Source organism: Stegodyphus dumicola, chromosome 10 (genome assembly GCF_044657685.1).
Source record: "Stegodyphus dumicola isolate Sdum_Otavi_A_Nest chromosome 10, ASM4465768v1".
In the NCBI taxonomy this organism is placed as follows: Eukaryota; Metazoa; Arthropoda; class Arachnida; order Araneae; family Eresidae; genus Stegodyphus; species Stegodyphus dumicola.
This window is the reverse complement of record NC_140777.1, coordinates 32,300,787-32,325,320: the sequence shown is the minus strand read 5'-3', so window position 1 is coordinate 32,325,320 and position 24,534 is coordinate 32,300,787. Positions and strand designations below refer to the sequence as shown.

The window sequence follows — 24,534 nt, the reverse complement described above, 5'->3', positions numbered from 1 at the left end:
ATGATCGGAGCCCGGCTCCTGTGCTTTTCAAACTGAATGAAAACGTAATTCCAAGTGAGATGAACTTCGCTATTTTAATTTATTATTTAACTATTATTTAACTATTTGCCAATAATTTATTATTTAACTATTTGTCAATAATTTAATTGAATTTAATAACTTTTTAATTTATTTCTTTTGATAACTTAATTTTATTATTCATTATTTCTTATTTTATTTTTCTAAATTTGTTTAACTTTCCTCATGACTTTCCTTGAAGATCCGATACTTCTATGTTTAGAAATCAAGCCCAGCTGTTATTAATATCTATACGTATACTTATTATCAAAAAGCTAGTAAGTAACGATACGATGACATATAATGATAAATAAGGATGCAGTAAAGTTAGACATAGTCAACTTGCTTGACCACAGGCTGCTTCCATTACTCTATCGTTGCCTAAAATACTTTTCTCAGTTTTCGTGTGACCGCCACCGACATTAGCAATCATATGTCGTTGAAGCCACTGGCTATTTTGAAGCTGCTGGTTATCACTTTGTGCATTTTATGTTTCCATTACCGGAGGAGGTAGACATCAGAGTGATTCAGAAGATAGTGAAACATAAATACATGATGAGTTTCATGGAATACAATATTTCTCTTCATCATAAATTGAAGCATTGCAAATACTGCCGATAAAGTGCTGCCTCAATCTGTTAAGAACCAAAGCTTCGAGAAGAGCATTTGATTCCAATTGCGACTCGAATAAGTACTGTTAGCATACCGAGACACACCTACATCTGTGCATTTGAAAAAGAGACGCAAATATTTGTAACCTACAAGTACGAGCGAGCGTTCTTTTAGATTTGTTAATCAACTAGTATTTTTCTTGGTGGGAAGAGGATTCATGGATTTTTGGGTGTAGTTTCTCTATATTTTCGTATGCATTTCGTATGTTCCAAAATCATAACACAACGCAGTGACTGTCTCTTTTTGGATAAGTACATGCTATAACAGCAGGAATAAAGATTTTGTTTATAATTTGCAAAAAGTATATCGAGACTTGTAATCACTTTGCGGATGCTAACGCATAAGTGGTATCAGTAAAAATATGAAGAAAATGGACGTTGTTTTACCTTCATTAAGTGAAGTAACGTCTAGATCAGTTGAAACGAAGAGAAATGCTAGTTATCGGGGTTGAAATGAACAACTTTGCTTACTCCTTTTACTAAATTGGCAGGAATGTAAGTATGTGTAACAAAAGTATGAATGTCACAACATTGTTAGTTTTAGGTGTTACAGAAGAAACTAAATTAGAAATTAACTTAGAATAAACTGGCAACGAGCTGTCATACCTTCAACACAATTCGTTGAGAAGTAAGCGAGGTTCCTGGTCTCTAGGGGGTTTTCATTAGTCATTTCGGGGGATCGACTTTGGGGTTCGGATTCGCCAGTCAGAGAGGAGTTGTCCACTTTGCAGGAGGATGCGGATATGATACGGATATCTGCGGGTATCCGGTCCCCACCCTTCACTTCCACGATGTCCCCGACTACGACGCCTTCAGCTGGAATCGTATACTTCTGTCCTTCTCGTACAATGGTGGCGTACTGTTTCAGAAATATGTCAGTAATTGGTAAATTGCATTAGCATATAAGAAATAAGTCTTTCTAGATGAATGGAAACTAGTCCCCAATTTATAAATTAAAAAGAGGATATGAATGAGTTAACCATATTATGAGGAACATAATATTGTAGTCTTAATATAGCTGCTTTAAAAGATTTTTACATTGCTTAAAATTCTCAGGCTATGCTTATTTATATAAGTAATATAAAAATTAGCATTGCTTATAAGATGATACTAGAAATAAATATTTTCCTATAATAAACAGACTATGAATAACTTGCAGTCTAATAAATAAATATATCGGATGTACTGCCGAGAACTGTTAAAGTTGTTATTATTTTGCTATACAAAAGTCTGCTTGATTAATTGCCATTCTATATAGGTATCATACGCTTTCAAAAATGAACTTATCTATTCTTGCATAAAATTTTTAAAAACTGAATGAATGATATTTAAAATAAGTTGATGTAATTTAGATCATATTTCCTATGTAACTTTCAAAAAATTTAATGCGAAAATTATAACTCCAAGAATGTTTTGTCATGTAAGAATGCTATCATGTAAAAGAAAGGAAGAAAATAATGCAAGGAAGAACAAAATCATTTAATACGCATGATACTACAAATGCAATTCAAGCCTGAGGAATCTAGAAGAATTTCATCAAGGTCAAAGTGAAGTTCTTAAAAAAAAAAGACTACAAATAAAAAATTGCAGTTAAAATACTTTTAAGTAATGCATGTTTGAGTGATAATTATCAAAGTGATAGAATCTGAAAACATGTGCAAAATGTTACACGTAACTAAAAGTTAAGATTAACATTAATTATAAACTTTTTATTTATCAATCCAATACATGAATGCAATGTAAAATAAATACACAAGGAAACTTAAAATATAAAATTCGACTTACCTGAGGAACCATATTTTTGAAGGATTCCATAATTTTGGAGCTTCTTGCTTCTTGATAATAGGAGAAACAACCCGTAACAATAACTACAACCGACAATACGATACCCAAATACAGCTGAAAAAAGGAAGTAAAAATTTAGCGTTACAATTACGTATGTTCTATGAAAAGTGCAGTGAAAGAAATATAGCACATTCTTAAAATGAAGAATTATTATTTCATCTTGGTAACATTCAGAAAGTGGTTTTTAAATCTTATCGTTATAAATAGAAGTTAAAGCAGCTGAAGTAATATTTGTAAAAATTTTTCTGAAGGCCAACTCCCGCACACACAAAAATCAACTGTATGTAAAGATGCAAAAATTTGCTTAAAAGAAAATGCAGTAGGATTTTATGAAAGCTAGACAAAGGGTATTTCCACAAGTTTTAACATTATGCTGCTTATCAAATGTTCCCTTAAGACTGTGGCATTTTTTACTAATCCAAAACTTGTAACTATCTTGGTGGTTCAGTTTAAATGTAACAGGCGTTGAAAAGCTCAGTTTTAAACACAACAATAACAAATTTATTTACAACGTTACTGAAATAGTGAATAGTATTAATCGTGCCATTAATTATTAGGACCGGTGACTCCCTTACAAACATTCTTACTCATAGCTTATTCATATCACATCTCATTAGTACAAATTGCAATTCTACACTGAAGAAACAGGCGGGGTACAGCGCCATCTATAGGCGTTTCGTAACAAAGACTGCATAAACACCCATCTTTGTTATATAGAATTTAAATCTCTTTCAGAACAGCGTAATCCTATAGAAGTAATTATTCCTTAGATTGCAGTTATTGTGCGTAAGTACCAGACGTGGTAATTATGGAAATATTTATTAAATCATACTAAATAGTTATCTAAGCTTATTTTGAAAAGTAAATTTTATCTTACATTGTCATCTGGAGGCTCTTCGAAAGTGCCAGCTTGGATGGAATATGCAATGAAGCAGAGGATGGCGCCTATCCAGAGTAACAGGGCGAAACCACCGAACAGGTTCTTACAGAATTTGACCCATTCGGGAGTCTTCTTTGGGGGAGACAAAGAATTGGGCCCGTCTCTCTCGTAAATATTCCTAGCTTGAGCTTGAGTTAATCCCTGTAAAAAGATAAAGAATAAATTAATGTTATAAAAGTTTCAGAAACCACCTGCTGCTTTGCAATTCTGGAAAGGGGAAAAAATTTAAAAAGATGAACGTTTTTGCTGAAAGATGAAATTCAAACTTGTTTGTTAATTGTCCCGCATCTTGAACGTTAATAAACTAAGAAGCATTGTAAAGAATTGTCTCATTTATTTCATTTTGGACCGGCATGATGGCAGCTTATACGTCTAAAGCCTGACTGCATTGTCTGAAATTTCTCTAATTAACCGTAAATCATCCCAGTTATGTTGAATATAGCTTGTCACCTATGCGATACATTCAAATCATTTTATCATTTTAAATTATTTATTATTCATTTCACATTCAATTCAAATCATTTGGAAAAAAAAAACTGTTTCTTGCTTCGATTTGAAGAAAACTTATGTGACTAGCATCTAGACACTGAATGCAAAACTATTGGTAGTTTAAATCATGCTTTCAATAATAGATTGCAGGAAAGCTTCACAGTTTTGTTACAGATTACGAGTATACAAAGAAAGAATCAGATAATTTGATCGTGGTTATATATATTTTTTTATTTTGAAAGCAGTACAGATGTATTACGCAGTTATAAAACAAATATTATGTAACAAGGTATTTGTTTTATTAGCTTATAGCAAAACCGTGAGCTTTTCGCTTTCTATAGCAACACTTTAGTGGAGACCTCAAGAACAGTGAAATAAATTTGCCAGTTTTAGCGTCTTAAGTATTCTACTAGAAACTTACAAACTACATTATTCAGATATCTCTCTAAGATAAGTCCATCATTTTCTCTATCAGCTGCATTTTTTCTTTTAAATAAAAGTAAATATTATCAGGAACATTAAAGACGTCGTTATTTCAAAGAAAAAGTATATTTCAGAAGTATTTTTCCAACAACATCTAATACAGTACAAAGTCCGAAATCGGTACTTTGGAGCCTAAATTTTTTTTAAAGTAATAAAGTACCAAAGTACTCGTCGGTACTTTGGCGATTCCGGATTTGGGATTTTTCCGGATATTAGATCATCAGTTTAAATCTAGTAAGATGGGATGTAGAATTTATAAAATTAAAAATATGAAATCGTGATTTATGAAATAAGGAAGTATTTATGATCTAAAGGGTAGTAAAATTTACAAAAAAGCTTAATATTTATTTATTTACCTTATTAAACATTTCTTTCAATGTAAGTTGTTTCGTTTTTTGTGCTAATACTTTCTCTTTAATTCTGTAGACAGACATAATCTCTTGTTGAGTTACATTGTTGAAGTCCTGTAACTGCTGTTTCGAGAATTCCGACTAATTTGTCAATCGAAATTTTCTCTTTTTAAGTAAATTCTCTGTTTTCAGGATCTAGAACCTTAATACAGATTTCGCCATTCATTAACTGATTTGATGATTGAGAAGCATTGTCATCACAATGAAAAACCTCTTTTATATCATCTTCATTTATTACCCCTGCTCCACATTTCTTTATAAAATCCGTTAACTGGAAAAATTTCACCTTTGTTTTGCGATATCGGAAATTAGCGGCTATCATCATCAAATTTAGCTATCCTTCACTATGCATCATGAGCTTGGCGACTAACGACAATTTGTCTCGTTAAATTTTATCTTGCTTCTATCGCGCACTGAGACAATTAAGCCTGCATTGTATTAGTTTAGGTATACTGTTAAAAATTTAATAATAAATATAATAAATATATTTATTATAGTTTTGTCAATTTCTTGCACATGTTTAAGGCTTATCAGAGTTCTGAATAAATAAATTCCTACATATACATAAGCCTTATTGAGGGCCGGCGCTAGATATCTTACCTCGTGATGCAGTCTTTGTGGGTCCTAAATTCTGCGACTTGGTGCGGCCATACGAGCCCTGGCTCTGGTTCTGGGTTTATGTGAATAACAAATCAGTTATTCTTAATTCAAATAGCCCGAAATGTAATCTTTGGGTCTATGAGTATAATCAACAAAATCTAGTTTTATCATATGGCAAGAAAGGTTTGGTAAATTCTTCCCCGTCAACATTTTTTTTAGCATTTAATTTAAATCTTTAATAATCGCCAAGCGTAGCGTAATGTCATCAGAAAAGGTTACCACACTTCTTTATTATTCAATTAACTAACATAAAATTGTTTAGGCATCGCTACATAAGTCATTACTCATTTCTCAATTTGTCATGTTTTCATAAATATGCAGTGATGAAAGGAAAGTATAATAAATAATGATTCACCAGGTTGGTGTTAGATCAACGATGTATCTATGTGGAATATTTCGGTTTGAGATGTGTGGCAAAGCAGATATGCAGCAACGGAACCAAATTACTGATCGTACAAATTTATGCTAAAATGATTGTTATTTATTTAGTATCGAAGTGAAATTAAAAATCGGAACTCTCCAGATGTTTTATTATGCGTTGAGGGGGGAATCAAATGCGCATGCGCAAAGCCTACGAGAAAACGTTGTTGGTGGTTTTGAGGTCCGGATTTTAGATCATTCCACATAATTAGGACGTGCGGATTTCGGACTTTGTACTGTATATCTAAAATCCAAATACCTTAGGATAATACTTTAGATACTGATATTTTAGGCACTTTAGATATAAGTAAAAATACGTTACTTCAAATACTTTAGATATAAGTAACATTGAAATTTTTGAAACATTGGCACACATTGTGCGTTAAAAAATTATTGGGTAGCTACATATATTTAAATACTTTTATGTGCACCGACGATAATTTGTGTCAACGAGTGCAATTTAATTATCGCAGATTAAATTTTGAAAGAACAGAAAATGGAGCTGACGTGACAGCATGAATGAGCTCTATGAATTTCTAAAAGTTTGGTTGTTGGGAACTATTGTGATTTGGTAAGTTGAACATATACCATTTAGCTGTATCTAAAAAGGTTCAACATGATTCTTGTAGATGTGGTTTTTAATACCATCAGTTTTGTGCCATTAATTTGCACCTTTCATGGTAATACTGTCAAGAACATAAGAAACCTTCTTCTTCCATGTGTTTATTTCATATACTTTACGCTAATAATATTTAATCGAATTTTCCAGGATAGTATCAAGGAATTTAGGTTTTTGCCTTGACAAATTGAATCATAGTTCTTACTCTAGATAATTCCTACATGAATTATTCAACAGGATCAAAGGTAAACGAAACCTTTTTTTAAATTTGAAGACCATGTAAAGCAAATATGTCCGACATATTTTCATATATTTTCCTTTCTAAAACCAGCTTTTGATCATAACATGTTTGATTCAGTGCAAGCAACAGCAAGTTAGTGTCTGAAAAAACTTTTATTTCATATAAACAACTGAATTTGAACTGAAATTAAAATAATAAAAATTGTTAAAAGAAAAGTACCTTCTCGGGATCTGTTCCTAAACGCGTATACAATTCCTGTAAAGTGATTTTGTGTTCGTCCTGAAAAAAAAAAGTTAAGTATTAGTGTAAGAATAGAAATTATAGGACATTTAGAAATTATAGGACATACCGAAAATATTACTTAAAAAGTAGTAACAAACAAACACGAAATAGAAAACAAATTGTCATATTCCAGCAAAAAATTAATTACCCATCTCAAGCTTATTTTCAGTGCAGCTAAGAAGATCAGAAATGCAGATATATACTATTTTACATTAGAAGATAAACGAAAAAAAATAGTTTTGAAGTTTTAAAATATTAGGATCAAACAATCTCAAGGGTACTTTTATGGATTTGAATTTTGACAACATTTGGAAACACGAAAACTTTGATTTTAGATCAGCATTAATTTTAGAGAATGTTTATTTTAATAGGATCTAGCGCAACTGAATTAAAGTCTAAGAACGTAAAGAAGGAATAATGATTTGAATTTCAGAATAATTTTAAAAAGCATAAAAATAGGAGTTGAAGTTGATTCTGAGAACGATGTTGCTTGCATTTCAGAAAAAATATGAAGATGACTTAAAATCTTTATGCATTTGGAATTTAAGGAATTTAGGACGATAGTCAGATAATGATAGACGATAATCATGTTGGCAATAACAATATGTTTGGATGATAAAGGTTTTAAAAACATACAGAAGCAAAACCAGACAAAATAGGTTAATTTTAATTAAAAAAAATTGAAAAATTAAAAGCAGTGATTAAGAAACTAAGGTGAGAAACAGAGTAATAATACGAGCAAAGCGAAGGTAAATAATGATTTCAAACCTAAAAGTTAAAAAACAACAGAATTTTCAAAATTTATTGATAGGGTTATCAAAATAGCAAATGGGAGAAAAATGTATTAACCCGAGAGTTAAAATTTAGCAAAATTCAATTTCCTATTGGATAACACACGATCTCCAAATGCATTCAGATTTTCTCAAATGCGCATGCGCAAAGCCTACGAGAAAACGTTGTTGGTGGTTTTGAGGTCCGGATTTTAGATCATTCCACATAATTAGGACGTGCGGATTTCGGACTTTGTACTGTATATCTAAAATCCAAATACCTTAGGATAATACTTTAGATACTGACATTTTAGGCACTTTAGATATAAGTAAAAATACGTTACTTCAAATATCTTAAGCTGAAGTTTCTTGATTTTAGAATAAATATGTTTCTATTTTGCCTGCAAAATAATGATGTGCTTTTTGATATATTCATGAAACGAGTACATTTTTCCTTAGCCATTTTTGAAAAAATAACCGCGACGTTTCACTATTCATCTGTGCTAATGTAGAACTGAGTTTGGAACTGTGTTTTTATTTAATGCTAATCCGTATGTTAAGTATTTTTATGCACTTTTAAAATTTTCAATAGATTCTTTCCAGTTCTTACTTTACCACAGATATTTTGAGCGAAATGAAATTTGGTACAAATTTGCATATTTCTAACATACGAAAGAATAATTCATTTGAAATTTATTAATTTATTTACTGTTTGAATAAGACTAACAATACCAAAACTAGAAATATTGCATATATTTTTCTATTTTATTAATATGCTTGCGTTAAAGAATGTAATTTTAATTATTGTAAACGAGATAAGTATTCTTGGACAGGTATTAAGTAAGTAGTCACTATTGTCACTAGTTACGAAATTGCTTAAACTGAATGCCTCATAGTTAGAATAAACATATTCAGAAATCAAAATCAGAATTTTTTTTTTATATTTCATTTGTACGGTGTCAAGTTTATCTCTTGAAAAATAGGTAAAACTCTCAGAGAGATCATTGGGTAATGAAATTTTGCGACAGTTTCGTTGTCTAGGATATGCACTAACAGTTGGAGGGAATTTCGATATTAGTTTGTCTGTTTGAACACAATTTTTCCAATTAATTTGCCTTTTACAAACGCACATTTAAAAAAAAAACTCTGGACATGGCAAAATCAAAAAGTGCTTACAATCAAAACACATAGCATTCTTGTACTGTACTATAATCATCTTTCATCTGAACTTCTTGACTATGTGGCTTATTTTCACATTAAGGAATAATATCTAGAATTTCCTTGTAACAAGATATTTTCATGTGAGTTGTTTTCTCTGCGAAAATTAGTGATATAGCTGAATAAATGAGGCGACAAATTGCCAGCTTGGTCATTCAAAAAAACATGGATAGAAATCACACAAGACTGATTGCTCTGATTATTTGATTTCATGTAGTCTCTGAATCTTCAGAAGTAATTCAACGTTTAAAGTCTTGATTTGCAAAGTAATTCAAAGTTGAAAGGTTCCTTGGTAATCAAGGCTCCTTGGTTATTCAGGTTCCTTTGTAATTGCGTTGGCAAATTTCCTTGGTGTTGACAACGTCCCTTAGCAATTCAAGGTTCAGTCTTGTAGAATTATTTTACAGCATATTTTAGGCATAAAATCTAACGAATGGCAGTATCAAAACAATTTATATATGAAAATAATCCAACACTTGTAATAGAAATTAAAAAGTAATGACAAAAATATGAAATTCACAGATTTATTCGATACTCACGACTTCGATACTCACGATTCTGTAGTACAAAAAGTACTACAGAATTTAAGAAAATAAACGGGAATAATCCCGCTACGATAAAATTGTCAACAGAGTTATTGGAAATAAATATATAACACTTAAATTTCAGTCTTCGCAGAAATTTCTTCATTCATAAAGAACTTTTCTTAAAACAAGCCTGTTAGGTTTAGTATTAAACAGTTCCGTGTTGACCATTCATATATTTCGAAACATTAACCTTTCTTTTTCTTTCTCTCCCGATAACACAGCAACTATCCGATAGGTTTAGTTTAGTTTAGCTTTTCGACAAAAAGCCTTATTGAAACTATCTTTATAACTAGGCGTTCATGGCATGCGCCTGTTTATGCATGTTTGAATCAAAGCAGAAATGAGTAACTGTGGATGGAAAGCTTGTCAGTCAATTAATGGTTGGAAGTCTAGTAGGAAGGAGGACGTCCAGCGTATCTGAGAGTAGTGCAGTAAGAAAAAGATGACGAAATCTGTACAGTAGCGGAAAAAAGGGATATCCACAAGGAAGATGCCAGTTGACTTGAATGATACATATTTTAGATAGATAAAGATGTGTTAGACAGTTAAATTCTATTAAATACATTATTTGCATGCACAGAAGGAAAAATAGCTTACACAGACAATTATAACAGCCAAAATTACTAGAACAGTACTGCCCAGCAGCAGGGATGCATAATTACAACGCTAATAATTAACAATATTAAAGCATTAAGGGATAGGAGACTCTGCAGATATTATCACTAAAGAACTGTAACAACATGATATCATTATGTGATGTTGTTAAGAGCGCAAGACTATGGCAGCATACTATTAAATACCATGTAGGGTTATTAATATTATTTTTTAGTAATCAGATATTTAAAGTTTTGGATCTTTAATGTCGCTTATCGTTTCCCTACCAGAATGTAAATGAGGCAGAAAGAGTTAGTATATAAAGGAAGGTTTCGGGAGTTTAATTCAGAGCGTGTTAAGTTCTAATCACATTATGTTTCGGCTACGCGGGACTGTACATTGAAAGGGACAATTTTCAGAACCCGCACATTTCCAGGAAACCCACGTAGCTAGGTTACCATTTTCACTTACTACAAAGACTTGAACGCCAAACACTAATCAATTATCGCTCAGATTGGGATCATGTGATCCTTCAGAAGCAGAACTTTCTGATTGGTTGACTCTACCCGGGACAGAGCTCCAGCCAAGACATTTTCGGTGATGTTTGAAAAAATCCTGCGTAGCCGATACATCGTTTCCGTAGCTGGGCAGGACTTTCCTTCCAGCGGCGCTCTTTTTTCTAGGAATCCTCCCGTTTAAACCAGTGCTCGTATCTCAGAAAAATCCCGTCTAGCAGGGACTGTTGCTAGAAGAGATAACAGCATTATGCCTCTCGAGGCCAAGTTACTAGATAAAGCTAGCTCAGATAATATTGCATTATTCACCTTTGCCCCATAGTTGTCGATATTTAAATTGATACGCCGGTAGGAAGTTTTGAGCCAACTTCCCGTTAAATCCTTTATGTAGCCCTTGGTTATTAAGTTTTAAGTTTGAAATTACTATTTCTTTACGTTATCTCGCCACAAGTGGCTGGCGGAGTTTGTAAGTAGGAATCGTGGATTAATGTTCAAGTTTCTGATGTATTGAAATGGTTTGTTTTAAAAGCTTTGTTTAATGAAATGGTTTGGTAAGACATTGCAGTTTTGTCCAGACATAGCGATAATTCGCTTAGCATCTGTTAGAAGTTTATGATGCCAAAGCAAGCCAAATTTTATAACATTGAAGAATCAAGACTGCATAAACACATTACTATTAAATAAAACTATTAATGAGACGAAACTGTTACAAAACACGCAATTATGAATTTAGATATGATAATGTGTATACTAACATTTCCATATAAAGCCAGTAAAAAAAATCAAATCCCTGTTACTCATGTGACAGGCAAGGCTATTGACCCACTGTGTATGAAGGTAATGAGTAAGAAAATGCTATGTAACTTGCATATGGTCCAAAACTTCTTATTCATAGCAAACGTTTTACCGCAGAATAACGTTTTTAAAATAAGTCACAGGTGTTGTTTCCCTGAGTGAACGTGATAAAACTAACAAATCGTCCTTGGAAGCCTGTCAGCAGAATGAATGTTTTCATTTTAACAGAGATTGGATCGCTTCCAGCCACTGTGACCTCGGAATAAGCTTCCGAGTGTGTTAGTTTACTATGCAATAAATTATAGTAAACTCATTCATGTTTTCGGGTTTACTCAAAATGTGAATGAAAACTGGAAAGGGCATCTGCTGTGTATTGTGTCCTTTCATTCGGAGCTAAAAAGAACTGATTTCGATTTATGAATGCTACTTCAAAGAATCTTGAAATATAGCTGAGGTGTATGTACCCTTATAGAAACCGAGTATTTTATCCTTTTGTACAATTATACTGAGTTTTGTGGTTGAATTTTACTTTTACATTTTCTTATTTTTCATCACAAATATTTCGTCCAATCCAGAAGCAAATATGATTTATGTGAGAGTAAATTTAAATACTGCAGACTAGAAATGCACTAGAAAACTAGTGCTATGGCTCAATGCGGAAGGCTCAATACGACTCTTCAATACGGAAGGACATAGCTGTTCAACTTCAGGTTTATATGTATGTACATCAGTGTATGAGTAGCCCTTGCAAATCTACTGACCCTTTAATCTGAATAACAAGCATGATACTCAGAATCAAAATGCAAGGGTAAGTGTGGTTATTCATCGGACTTCCTGAATTAGATATGAAACATCATTTGCTATTATTCACGTAACAAAGGTGCGGCCATAACGTTTCAACTCTTCATTGTAATAATAATCATTTAACACTTTATTTGTTTTGGTTACTAATATTATATATTTCGCAACGTTTCAGCAGTATGAAATTTAAAATAATTAATTGATTATGAGAAGATCGCACTCTACATTAATGAAAAATAAACAGTTAAAAGAATTGCATTTTTAGTCTTTAAAAATAGAATTAGTTTTTAAGAAAAGTAAAAATGCTGTCTTCTGCTTACCATGTCGACCTCCTGCTTGAGGTCATTGAGATCAGGTTTCTTCTTCTTCGCTTTGTCCTTGTTCAACATGGTTAATGTTTTTGAGGGTTTCTCTTCACTCCAATTACTGTTGGCAGATACTGCCGCTCGGTAGCTATCTGAATCTTTAGGCTAGGGAAATATCATGGGTATAAGTTGAGAATACTTTTAATAACCTTTTATAGCAATAATAATAATAATAATAATAATAATAAAATTAATAGAAAAAACAGCAACCATACTTATGTATCATAAATATGAAGAGATATTTGAGCAGTCAATCAAATAACTGAAGGGAATATTAACGTTACGTTTATTTTTATTATGAGATTTGATAGAATTAGAATGTTTTTTCATGCTAAAGTACTTCTTGAGACTATCAATGTTAAAAAAAGCAAATAGAAAGCAGTCGAACGTTTAGCTTATAAAACTGCTTTCTTTTGATTTAATCATTCAATAGTAAAGATCAGAAGTGCAAATAATTCTCTGCTTCTTATTTGATTCCCATTTCCAAAACGTTGCTGTTTTTTCAAGCAGAAGTTTATTTCTATTTTCTAGTAACTCTTTAGTATGTTTTAGTTTCTAGTTTTTTTTTAAAGATTTTGATAGTCGGCGTTCTTTTCATTCCAAGTTGATAATTTTTTTCCATTTATAACAAAATATGTATTAAATTTTTTAAAATTATAGTACACTTTAAGAATGTATACTATAATTTAAAACAATTATCTAGAAGGCGTTAACTTCATTTCAAGTAAACACTTCGTTTCCTTTTCTGAAGGACAGCTAACTGATTCAATAAAATTCTTTTAGTGATGGAATAATTTGTTTGCAATCAGAAATTATGTGAGTCTTAAAATTTGACTTGCATTAATTTTTCCTTATGACTGATGAAGAACAGTCCGTCGCTTATATAAGAAGATATGTTTGAAATTTTTTTCAGGCACTAAAATGTCCAACATTAAGAGATATACAAGTTTAGGAATGATTTACTTTAATAGGTTATCATGAAAGCAACTTCGATGATAAAGTAAAGATTTTACATTATGAAGTGAAAGAAAAAACAGTGCTGCTAGTCGCTGAAAAATTACTATTTACGCGTCAATGAACACGCATCTTATGCATGGTTTAAAAATGAGAAAATGAAAAATTACTAATAGTTTATTCCTTTGTAAAATAGAAAAATGTGTAAAAAAACAGCTTACCCTGTCTGAGTTTAATGTTGCAAGAAAATTCGGTACAAACACAATATATGCGTCTCTAAATATGTCGATAATAATGTTTCAAAAAATTCTGATGCGATAAATTAATGAGCACTCAGATCTACATATGTATCACTCAACTGAAACAAATAAATTTTCCTCTTTTAAATCTAACGCAATCAAAAATATGAAAACGAACGTTGGATTTATATTTGGATTAATCTCTGCAAGTTTAAAAATACGAAAAACATGCGAAAATAGATGCTTATTAGATTAAAAAAACGATCTTCCCGGAAGGAACGATAGATCAAATATAAACCAGGTAGCAAGAAATGGGTTTGAAAGAATCTATTGTAATCACGTTTTTGAACTATTAAACCGAAACTGGCTCTGGCATTTTGGGAGCAACAAAGAAAGATCGCCAGTGACTACTACAAAGGAAGGAAGAATTTCAATTCAATTTCTCACGAAGTATGAACTCTGAAACCAATGAAATTGTGCTTCAGCTACTACTTGTACATCTGCAATGCAGCTGAATGAGATTGTATGAGAATTTCAAGTGCAATAAATTTATTGCTTGGTGGAGTGCAAAGACTCTAGGCAACTGGGAGGAATATAAGAATTCTAAACTATCAGGGAAATGGGACTATTTGTTGCTGCCGTTTCGCTGTCATGCCATTTCGCCTTCGAGATATTTCGCGTGGGAGCGATTCGCCGACAAGACAGTTTTGCTTTAAATGCTTATCTTATATTTTGCCATATCATATTAAGTTTATTTAGTTTAATAATTTTGTTTGCCTATTTTATAGTCGAGACATATTTTTCTTTTCATGCCTATATTCTATCTTGGTATATTATATTATTGAGCTTATTTAGTTTAATAATTTTGTTTGCCTATTTTATAGTCGAGACTTATTTTTCTTTTCATGCCTATATTCTATCTTGGTATATTATATTATTGAGCTTATTTAGTTTAATAATTTTGTTTGCCTATTTTATAGTCGAGACTTATTTTTCTTTTCATGCCTATATTCTATCTTGGTATATTATATTATTGAGCTTATTTAGTTTAATAATTTTGTTTAGCTATTGTATACATCTGGCTGTTTTAAATTTTAAAAGGTAAAAACTTTTGCACTTAAACACATCTTCTAGAATTACTAAAATGTTTTCTAGAGTTGATAATTTTTTCCCAAGTAAAGATTTTATATGGAAGAGTTTTTATTAGTGTCGTAATTAGATGTACTGTATATATATATATATATAATAGGGTACAGTAAAAACATTAGGTCATTAAAGTTTAAAAGACGATGGTCAAAAACCTTTTGGATAAAACATAAAATGTTTTTCTACACAAATTTATACATTAGTATGAGTATATCATTATGCATGACATAAAAGTTAACTTATTACTCTATCTCTATATATATTTATTAATTTTAAGACGGTAATGTGCTAAAAAGATTTAAAAGTAATTCCATTTTCGATTAAGTTTTCATAAAAATGTGAATTTCCTGCTTGCATGAGTGATTTCTTTGAAGTAGCTGATTAAAATTTCAAAACATTTCGACAAATCGTGTAAACATTTACTCTGCATAATTTTAGAAACGATAATATAACTTCTGTTTTAGCAGAGGTTTAGCCCAAAATAATGAAATGTTATAATTTTGTTCTATTTGATACTGACATAACTTTCTAACTATGTGTAATTTTTTATATCCCACATCTCTAAACAATTATACTGTATATTATAAGCAACCTTTATAACGTATTTCCTTTCTACTCGTACGTAAAATGGCCCACGGCGAATCAGCTACCGGTGGACTGTCCTGTCAACGGCGGCGGCCAAACGGCTGCGGCGAAAAGTCCTAGAAACAACTATCAACGTACCTAATACAACGCGCCTACTGATTTTTTGATAAATTACCGTTTAAGTGGATTACTTAATTAACTAAAAAGGGTTTCTTAAAAACGGAAAAGATTTTTCATCTTTTTTACTGTTATTATAACTATGCCTGGCATCTATATCTTTGTGAATGAAGGTCATCGATTTTTATATGGACTTGAAATAAATTAACCAACTATTGCCAGTGGATTACTTAGTTAATTAACAAGATTCTCCTAAAAACTGAAAAGGTTTCGCTTCTTTTTTACCATTATTATAGACATATCTAGGATCTGTACTATTGTTAAAGAAGGCTATCCATTTTTACAATAACATAGAACAAATGCTTTGTCATGAATGCTTGTCATTAAATATTGTCATGAAGAAGGACAATTTTTATAATGTTCCACTTCCCATAATTCCGAGTCAATTGTAGAAGCTATTGATTCTGAGCCTCCGTAGAGACTATATTACGTTTTACTCAAAATTCGAACCCATAAATGTTAAATACGATGGGAACGATGTAGTAAAAATCTTGACTCTTCATTTCTATATTAGAAAAGTGCGTTCTTATTATTTCTGATATGCGAACTCCATTATTTTATCACCTTATAGCTAGGGTGAGTAAACTATTATCCATTAAGATATGCTGTTGTTTTTACTATTATTATATTAAAATGTTCCCAATAGTGTTTAACATTAACAGTGATGTATTTAATTTTTAACATAAATTTATTAAAAGTGAAATGCATATAATTTCGTACTCAAGTAAAAGCAATAAGGGGAATTTTTTAGAGCCAGTACTTTAACCCATTTAATAATTAATAACGGACAATCCTTTAAGACCATAAGTGACCTCCATAACTCTCCATAACAGAAGCAAAAATGTTTAGCTTTTCTAAACTTCATCATTTAGAAAAACAAATAGCATTAGATGAGCCACAAATAAGGAAAAAATGAATGAGTTTTGTAATTCGAATAGAAGAGTTTTAGAATAGTGAAAGAACCAGAGCTTAAATCTTGGAACCGCAGACATCGCTCAACAAAAAAAGAACTCAAATACATACGCAGACACAAGATGATTCTTGTTTCTTGTGTCTAAAATCCTGTTTCTATTTCCTAAATCAAAGCTGAAATTAAAATTCCAAATCTAAATATTGAGATTTAGTGATGGGAAGAAATTGCTGCCTTTCTTTAGGTTAGCGTATTCTTAAAAGTACAGTGGTTCAGTCATATGTTTGATATTTTTATTAGTTAAAGAGATGCAACTTATGCAGATGAGCTAAATAATTATTAATTTTTGATATTTCTTCATTCTGCACATTTACTAATTAAGGAGATGGTAACTTATGAAGATGAGAAAATTAAATTATTAATCTCTTGATATTTCTTTCCTCCTCATGATCCATCCTGAAGCTGACTGTCCAGCAATAATATGAATGCAGGAAGAATTTTTTTTGTGTTAAATGTTGACGACTTCAACAGTTAAGATGAAATCAGTAAAACGAGATCAGTGCATAATAAACTACAACAAACGAAGCAGCAGCTACCACAGTTCAAGCTGCTTTGGTGAAGAATCCTCAACTATCGTAGGCGTCGAATAATCTCGGAAAAGGTTGTCAGCCAAAGTTCGATAAAACATATCGAACACACGAACAAATTCCACCGGTATTATGTTCAGTTTATTCAAAAGGCAAGCTAAGTAGGCCACAATAGGTGTCACCAGGAATTTAAAATGAATCTTATGATGTCCTGAAAGATTCCGTATAGTGCTTGAGCATTCTGTTTAAGGAATTTTCCTTTAATGAATAGAATCCATACGCCAACCTCATAAGACGTCTCCTAAAGAGAAAAGATACTAAATAAAAATAACTCCGAAAATGTGTTTTTAAGAGCATTTTAACTTGAATTCATCTATCTGATAATTTCTTTCTTAATTAAAAATTTTGAGTAAGATTTAAGATACTAGATAGCCTTCAAGTTGGCAGCCATGATGCTAGTATATCCCAATAGGATTGTTGATCCGTACCTTATACTTAGATTTGATGTAGACGCTAGGATACGATTCTGTATTTCAAAGAATAGAAAAAAGTTTACAAATCTTTTTTTTTATATTTTGTATATACGAATACTTCAAATATAACAGACAATACTACATTTTTGAGTGCTTTTGCGAGAGCAAAGAAAACTTGCATGTGTAAGCCGATTTCAGTATTCTATACAAAATGAATAATTAAATCACCGAAATGCCTGATTTTGAGGTACACATAATTAGTACGTGTTTTAGGCTATAAAATAAAACTAATATAATTCAAATAGTAGTTTACACACATTCATATTTGGATTAAATATGTTATATCTCTTTTCGGAAATTATATTTAAAACAAACTTTGTTTTCTCAAAAGAATAATTATTTTCAACTATCCTTTTAATTCTTTACATCGCATTTCATTTCGAAATTGCTCTAAAAATGAAAAGGCACATGATTATTCCATATGTAAAATGTTCCAGAAAATATAAAAATTCATCTTCCGGCCCATTTTACCTTTAAACACATTACATGAATTTTCACGCTGAGCTTAAACAAAAATAATAAAACTTATTACATCAAGGCAAACTCCGATGAAACTTTCCATCTGTCCACGTCACAAGCACGTTGAGAGGGTCAATACTTGGGCGTTGCCTTCTAGTTTCAATTTCAACCTGAACACGCACGAGTCCCCACCCAATTACATCGAAACTGAAGATTCTTATTTTAGATGTCAGTGAGTGACATTTTGACCCAAAAATCAATAAGTAATTTAGGTTATCGGTATAAGAGCCCTTCCACTTCTACAATGGTCTGGACCAAATGCTTAAGCCGGCCATGATTCCATGATCGATTATGGAAAGAGTTAACAGATGTTTCGTTGTGCATTAGTTGCTAAATGTTATTAAACTTCTATTTTCCCGCTGGCAGTAACCTAATGAAAAAATTAATTACAGGAAAATGAATCGTGTAAATATGTTTCGGAAAGGCAGAACCATTACATAATATTTTAGGTAGTTGATAAACTTCTGGAGATAAAAGAAAAGAAAAATCTAAGAAATCCCCAAATCTCCATTCACTTGAAGGAAATAATTTAGATACCAAGCTATTTTTTTTCTTTGAAAGATTGTTTATCCAACGTGTTTAAAAGTAAACTCCTTCAGTTTTAACGCATGTTTTAAAACTTTCTTCCTCTATTCGGATTAAGATTAAATCAAGATTATGAATTTCATTGAAACTTCGAAAGCCATATGCTTCGATTTGCATTCTGTTCTCTTGATCTGATCATAATCCATATTTTACCTTTTCCATACGCCTGCTAGGACTGCTAAAGCTGCTAGGACTAAGATTATCTCTTTAAGTAGCCCTAAAATTTGGAGTATATCCTGATACACGGATGCCAGCACCATATTGTTTTTTCACATGCTCTGGAGACAACGCATTCCTGTACTTGCCTTTCATTATTTTAAGTTGTGAAGAAGCCTGCAGACGGAGATATATCTTGAATTTTGAGCTAGGTAACAGAAGATTTTCAACATGCTTGGATCATACTTCAGAAAAATTGTCGCATATAGATTGAAGGTAAATGACGGTAAACGTTGATAGCCTTTCCCCAAAGAGTTACTCTTCCACAAATCGATTTTAGCCAGTAAAGAAGAATTCAGCTCATGATTTCGAATACGTACTTTCCCTTTCCTTATAATATATTGTAGTAGTATTCAGGTAGATGTTAAGTCAGCAAGCCACTCACAAGACTGTTTCAAGACTGACCCACAAGTTTGGTCAAACTGTCTTTCGATTTCGATATAAGAAAAGCTTTCATCTCCAATAGCATTCCAACAAACTTTGTTAAAACGTTTCTCGACTCAACCACCTTAATTCTTCATAGTAAATTATATCATCATACTCACCATCTAGCTCATCAAGTAAAGCTTCAAAAAGTCGATAATTCTAACCTCGTCCTTGGATAAAATATTATATGATAGTATTCTTCAGTAAAATTGTTTTAAACTGCGTTGTATATGTCTTGCCTCGAGTGTGTTTTGCCAATAACAGCATAGCCAATAGTCAACATAGCCAATAATATTTCTTTTACGAAGAAGTCAGTAAACAACCTTCTCATGAACATCAGAAGTTGCAGTGAGGCAAAATATCAGTGGATTCATTAAACTGCAGGGTCATACGCATATTTTTCCAAATCAGATCTCATCTGTAAATACATGTCGTTCGCCATATCGTCCACTCGTTGTGCCACCGTATTTCGTGATAAAAACACATCTTTTATAGCTGAGATCATTTCATAGTTTCGCACTATTCATGAAATAAAGACTAACATTATTAACCTCCTTCACCACAGCCACGTCTGAATATGCCTTCTTTTGGATGCAAGAATATAACTTACTTTGAAGGATGCTTTTATGTGATTCTTTGCTTCATTATTTCGAGTACAAAGACTGATTTGTTGATCTTTTAGAGGAGATTTCAGTGACTGAAATTCATGCCTACATACTGAGTGGATATTTAGCATCGAACTCCTTACGAACGGTTTTATGATAACGCTCAACATTCGGTCACTTTGGTACCGCTACTAAAGCACTGCATAATAAACAAATTGCTCTTTCGCTAACATTTGCAAATAACAGCTACAAGGTATTTCCTCCCTCCTTTCTGCATGCCTTCGTGGTGTAACGGTAGCACACTCGGCGCGTATTCGAGAAGTCCAGGTTCGAGTCGCGGCAACGGTATTGCTCATTTTTTATGTTATCTTCCTTCAAAATAAGTTAATGACTTCTCTTCCTCTCATTTGTTATTGAAGAGGTAAGAAAAAAAGGTTTCTTTGTCTTCGATGGCTCTGACACTTCACTCAGCTCAACAAGCTCACCACAAAAGCAATTAAAGTGTTATTTTAAAACTCACCAGAAACAGCGTAGTTTGGTAACGTTACTGCGAATTTTTATTAACTTATTTCAATTGAACTGATGACTGATGACCATCGAATGCATAGCCGGCTGGAGGATTCATCGTTTGTGCAGACGTGCTGCGGTGCCAGCAGAAGACAGGTTTTGTGTTAAAGCATAGACTCTAATCCTAATCCACCTTGCAGATAAAACCGCGGTAGAGTGAAAGTGATAACACGCGAGTAGGTGAACATAAATGCATTGCTCCTGTACGTAACGTGTAATTGTACCCTTTTCATGGTTGTTTTGTACTTTAGGATTAGAGTAAAAGTTTTGTCTCATGACGATATTGTAACTGTAGTTGGTGAGCGTTTAAACATTAACTGTAGCTGGCGGCTGGAGGATTGCGGGCTAACAGGCGCCCGCAAGTCACCGGTTGGACACCACTGACGTAACCTAACACATCGTAAACTGCAAGGAAAATATGACGTTTTAATATAATAATATAAGCAGCATATGTCTCATACTATAGGACACACGAGAAATCTTATAGTATGGGACATACGCTACTCATATAAAGGACGTGTGCCCTATAGTATGGACATACGCTGCTAATATAAAGGACGTGTGTCCTTATGAGAGACATATGCTGCTAATATAGTAATTAAAAACTTCACATGAAGGATAAAGGATCCCATATTAGAGAATAAATTATTTGAAGGTTTAAAAATATGACATTAAATTGAGTATTGTTGAATTTTATGAAAAGGTGTCTAGAAGTGACAGATATAAATTAATAATGAAATGTTTAATACCTTTATTCAGCAGTAAATTTTGTGTATGCTTACTATTAATTTTTTAGTTTGAACTTACGTAAATTATTCAATTCTTTTTAAAAGTAGCTTAGAATAAATAGTTAAAAAACTTGTTGTTATGGAACTAGCAGCTAAATGGAAGTTACTGCAATATTTTTCGTAAGCTGACGAAAGAAACCTAGATACTTTTTTGTGTGCTATTTGTGATCATCTATTATTTACAGTTTCTGGAGTGTCTGATAATGCAAAGCAGTGTCATCTCTCAAACGCAATCAGAAATTTACTAGCGTTATGTGTTTTTTAATTACATTATATTGAATTAAAGGTTATGAATCGAACTAAAGCTTATACTGTACAATTTTTTTTTTACTTTTCGATAAGGTATAATATTTTAGTACTACTAATAAAGTATAATAGTTTTGAATCGCATAGAAGATTGATGTATTAACGGATAAACCAGTTTGTATGTTAAACTCTAAATTAATAAAAGCTTCTGTTTATTATAAAATAATTTGAAGCCATTCAAACGTTTTTGGGAAAATAAGTTAAATTTAAGAATAAGGATTAAAAAAGATGCCATAGATGGACCATTAGCAAAAATGTAATAAATACTGAAAAATGTAAAATAAACACCTTTTAAAAATTTATATTAATTAAACAAATCTTTTAAAAATGTATGTTTAACGCTTTAACTTTTAATATTTATCTTATTTACATGGTGCTCCGGGTTTGAAGCTCTTTAGTGGGATCATCTGCACAGAATTTGAGAAATTAGAATATGAATTCTATACTATACACAGCTATCTGATATTTATATCTAATTATTATTCTTATTTTTTATCCTTTGAAAGTAGTACATTAATTCACTATAGAACAAAATGAAGAAATCTCTGCTTTTACTATCCCCGAGTCTAGAAAAGCCCTTTATAACTGATTTTCCATATTTATAAGCTTAAAATTAATATCAACGCTATTGCTGAAAAGCAGCAGTTCCATTATAACGGAGCTGAGAAAGAAAGTTATCTGTTGAATAAAATTATATGTAAAACTGATATATCAGTACATAAGCAATTACGAGAAAGTACAGCAAAATAAAAAGTGCCCATTACCCTGAATGACAAGATCTTAGAAAAGGCATATAGAAAATGGTAAATTATGTAAGCATAAACTATTGTTCAATCTCCTTACCTGAGTATGAATTTTGTTTCTAGTAACAACACAATATACGTAAAAATTTTTGCCAAATAAATTGATATGTATTTCGGCTCGAAGGAGTGCGCGGGCTTGGCCCAGATGTTGCATATGAATCCTGAAAGGACAAAAGTATCTCTCAAACAATTTTCAGGAATTTGATAAAGGATAATCAAAGCTTTTCATTTTAACCTGGTTCACTAATATATAGAGAATAAAGCTCAAGGATGAGCTTATACTTTTGCTATGTGATTAATGATTTCTGTGTGTTAGTTTTAAAATTACGGTACAAAAGATTGATTGAAAAGTCTTATTATGTATATAAAAACCTAATTAACCGAATAAAGCGTTATCTAAAGTTTCAGATGTCGTCTAGCTCTTCCAATACTATTTTTGTAGTAAAAAGTTCAAAATATTAAAAAAATATGTTAGAAAAGTAGATAAAAAATTTAACAAAAGTTTGCAATCAGACATCTGTACTCAGATTCGAGGTTAACATCTGAAACAATTTTTATGGCAAACAATTATCCTCGGAAGTTCGAGATAAAGAAAGCTGAATCATATATTTGCAACGGGTGTTCAAATTACCAGTACTAAACTGAAGTGTGTATGGGGAGGGGATCTCGCTGTAATATTATTTAATTATAAATTAATGCTGTGTGAAATATTTATATAAATTTCTTGCAATTGCTTGCGCATAAGGCTTGCAACAAATCTATCTCGCAAATGAAGTGAAAACGATTTGTTTTTCTCCAGGACTTAACACTTATGTATTAGAAAAGTAACACTTTATTAAATCTGTTAAAAACAGCAAGAAAAATAACACACTATATGCGTAAAACACAAGATTAATACAGTCTGTTCATTCTATGTTAGTCAAAGCCTTCGTTGTAAGCTCAGGTTATTATTCATAACAGACTAGAATAACTAATACAGTGTTGTATGAAATAAAAGACTGGAAGATAATGTAGTATTGATTCAGAATAAGTAACAACCAGAGAAATTTTTTAAAAGGAATATATATAGATGTTTTTGATATAAAGCAAAGTATCTTAAATTCAGTTATGAATGTAGTGTGTTTTGAGTGTTGATTAATTGACTTATATTCCGGTCAAACGCATACGTGTAATACGTTGCACTTATTATAACCCGCAAAACCTTGGTTACATCAAACTCAATAACATTTTCTTACCCAAATTTTCTAATTTACATTGAAATATCGCATCGCATAAGCAGTGGTCCTTCACTATTATTAGTAAGCTTACATGAACAAAAAATTGAAGGTATTTTACTTGCCGAAATTTAGATGCTGAAGTAATTGAAGAACACTGCGATAAAGAAGCCAGAACTAGTTTACAACAAAGAGCTATAAAAGACATTTTTCAAGAAAGTTAGAAACATTAAAGTGTGTTATAAAATAATTGGTTTTTGCTACTTTTTGACTTTCTTATTAACATGTAGCTAAGAAAATGCAGATTCTTTTCTTATAACTATTGTGATCTGACCAGCATACGCTAATATGTATATTACAGCACATTATTATTTATTGTAAAGCTGTTGTACATATTAGTTTTGTAAATGAGACAGCTAACATGCCCAATAAGTTTAAAAACAAAAGAAAATAACAATACCTAAGAACATTTCCTACATTATTTTTTAGAAAAAAAGATATGCATAAATTTTAAATGTACTTATTTTACTCTCAGAAAGTACTTATTTTTTTGTTCTTAAAATACTTCAAAAATTTAAGAACGAAAAATACACAACTTGTGAAAGGAAAAAT

General features: G+C 31.7%; 1 protein-coding gene across 2 annotated transcripts in view; it reads right to left on the bottom strand.

The window, feature by feature from the left end:
- LOC118184367 (sodium/potassium-transporting ATPase subunit alpha-B-like) overlaps positions 1-22,869 on the bottom strand; it is a 90,558-nt gene extending 67,689 nt beyond the window's left edge. For both annotated transcript variants that reach the window (XM_085824848.1, XM_085824847.1), the window contains exons 1-6: positions 22,749-22,869; positions 12,718-12,867; positions 7,055-7,114; positions 3,451-3,654; positions 2,514-2,627; positions 1,335-1,587 (exon numbers count right to left, since the gene is read on the bottom strand). In XM_085824848.1, coding sequence (XP_085680974.1) covers positions 1,335-1,587; positions 2,514-2,627; positions 3,451-3,654; positions 7,055-7,114; positions 12,718-12,867; positions 22,749-22,862 — 895 coding nt within the window. In that variant the 5' untranslated portion in view covers positions 22,863-22,869. The remainder of the gene's footprint in view (positions 1-1,334; positions 1,588-2,513; positions 2,628-3,450; positions 3,655-7,054; positions 7,115-12,717; positions 12,868-22,748) is intronic.
- Between the last annotated feature and the right edge of the window lie 1,665 nt (positions 22,870-24,534).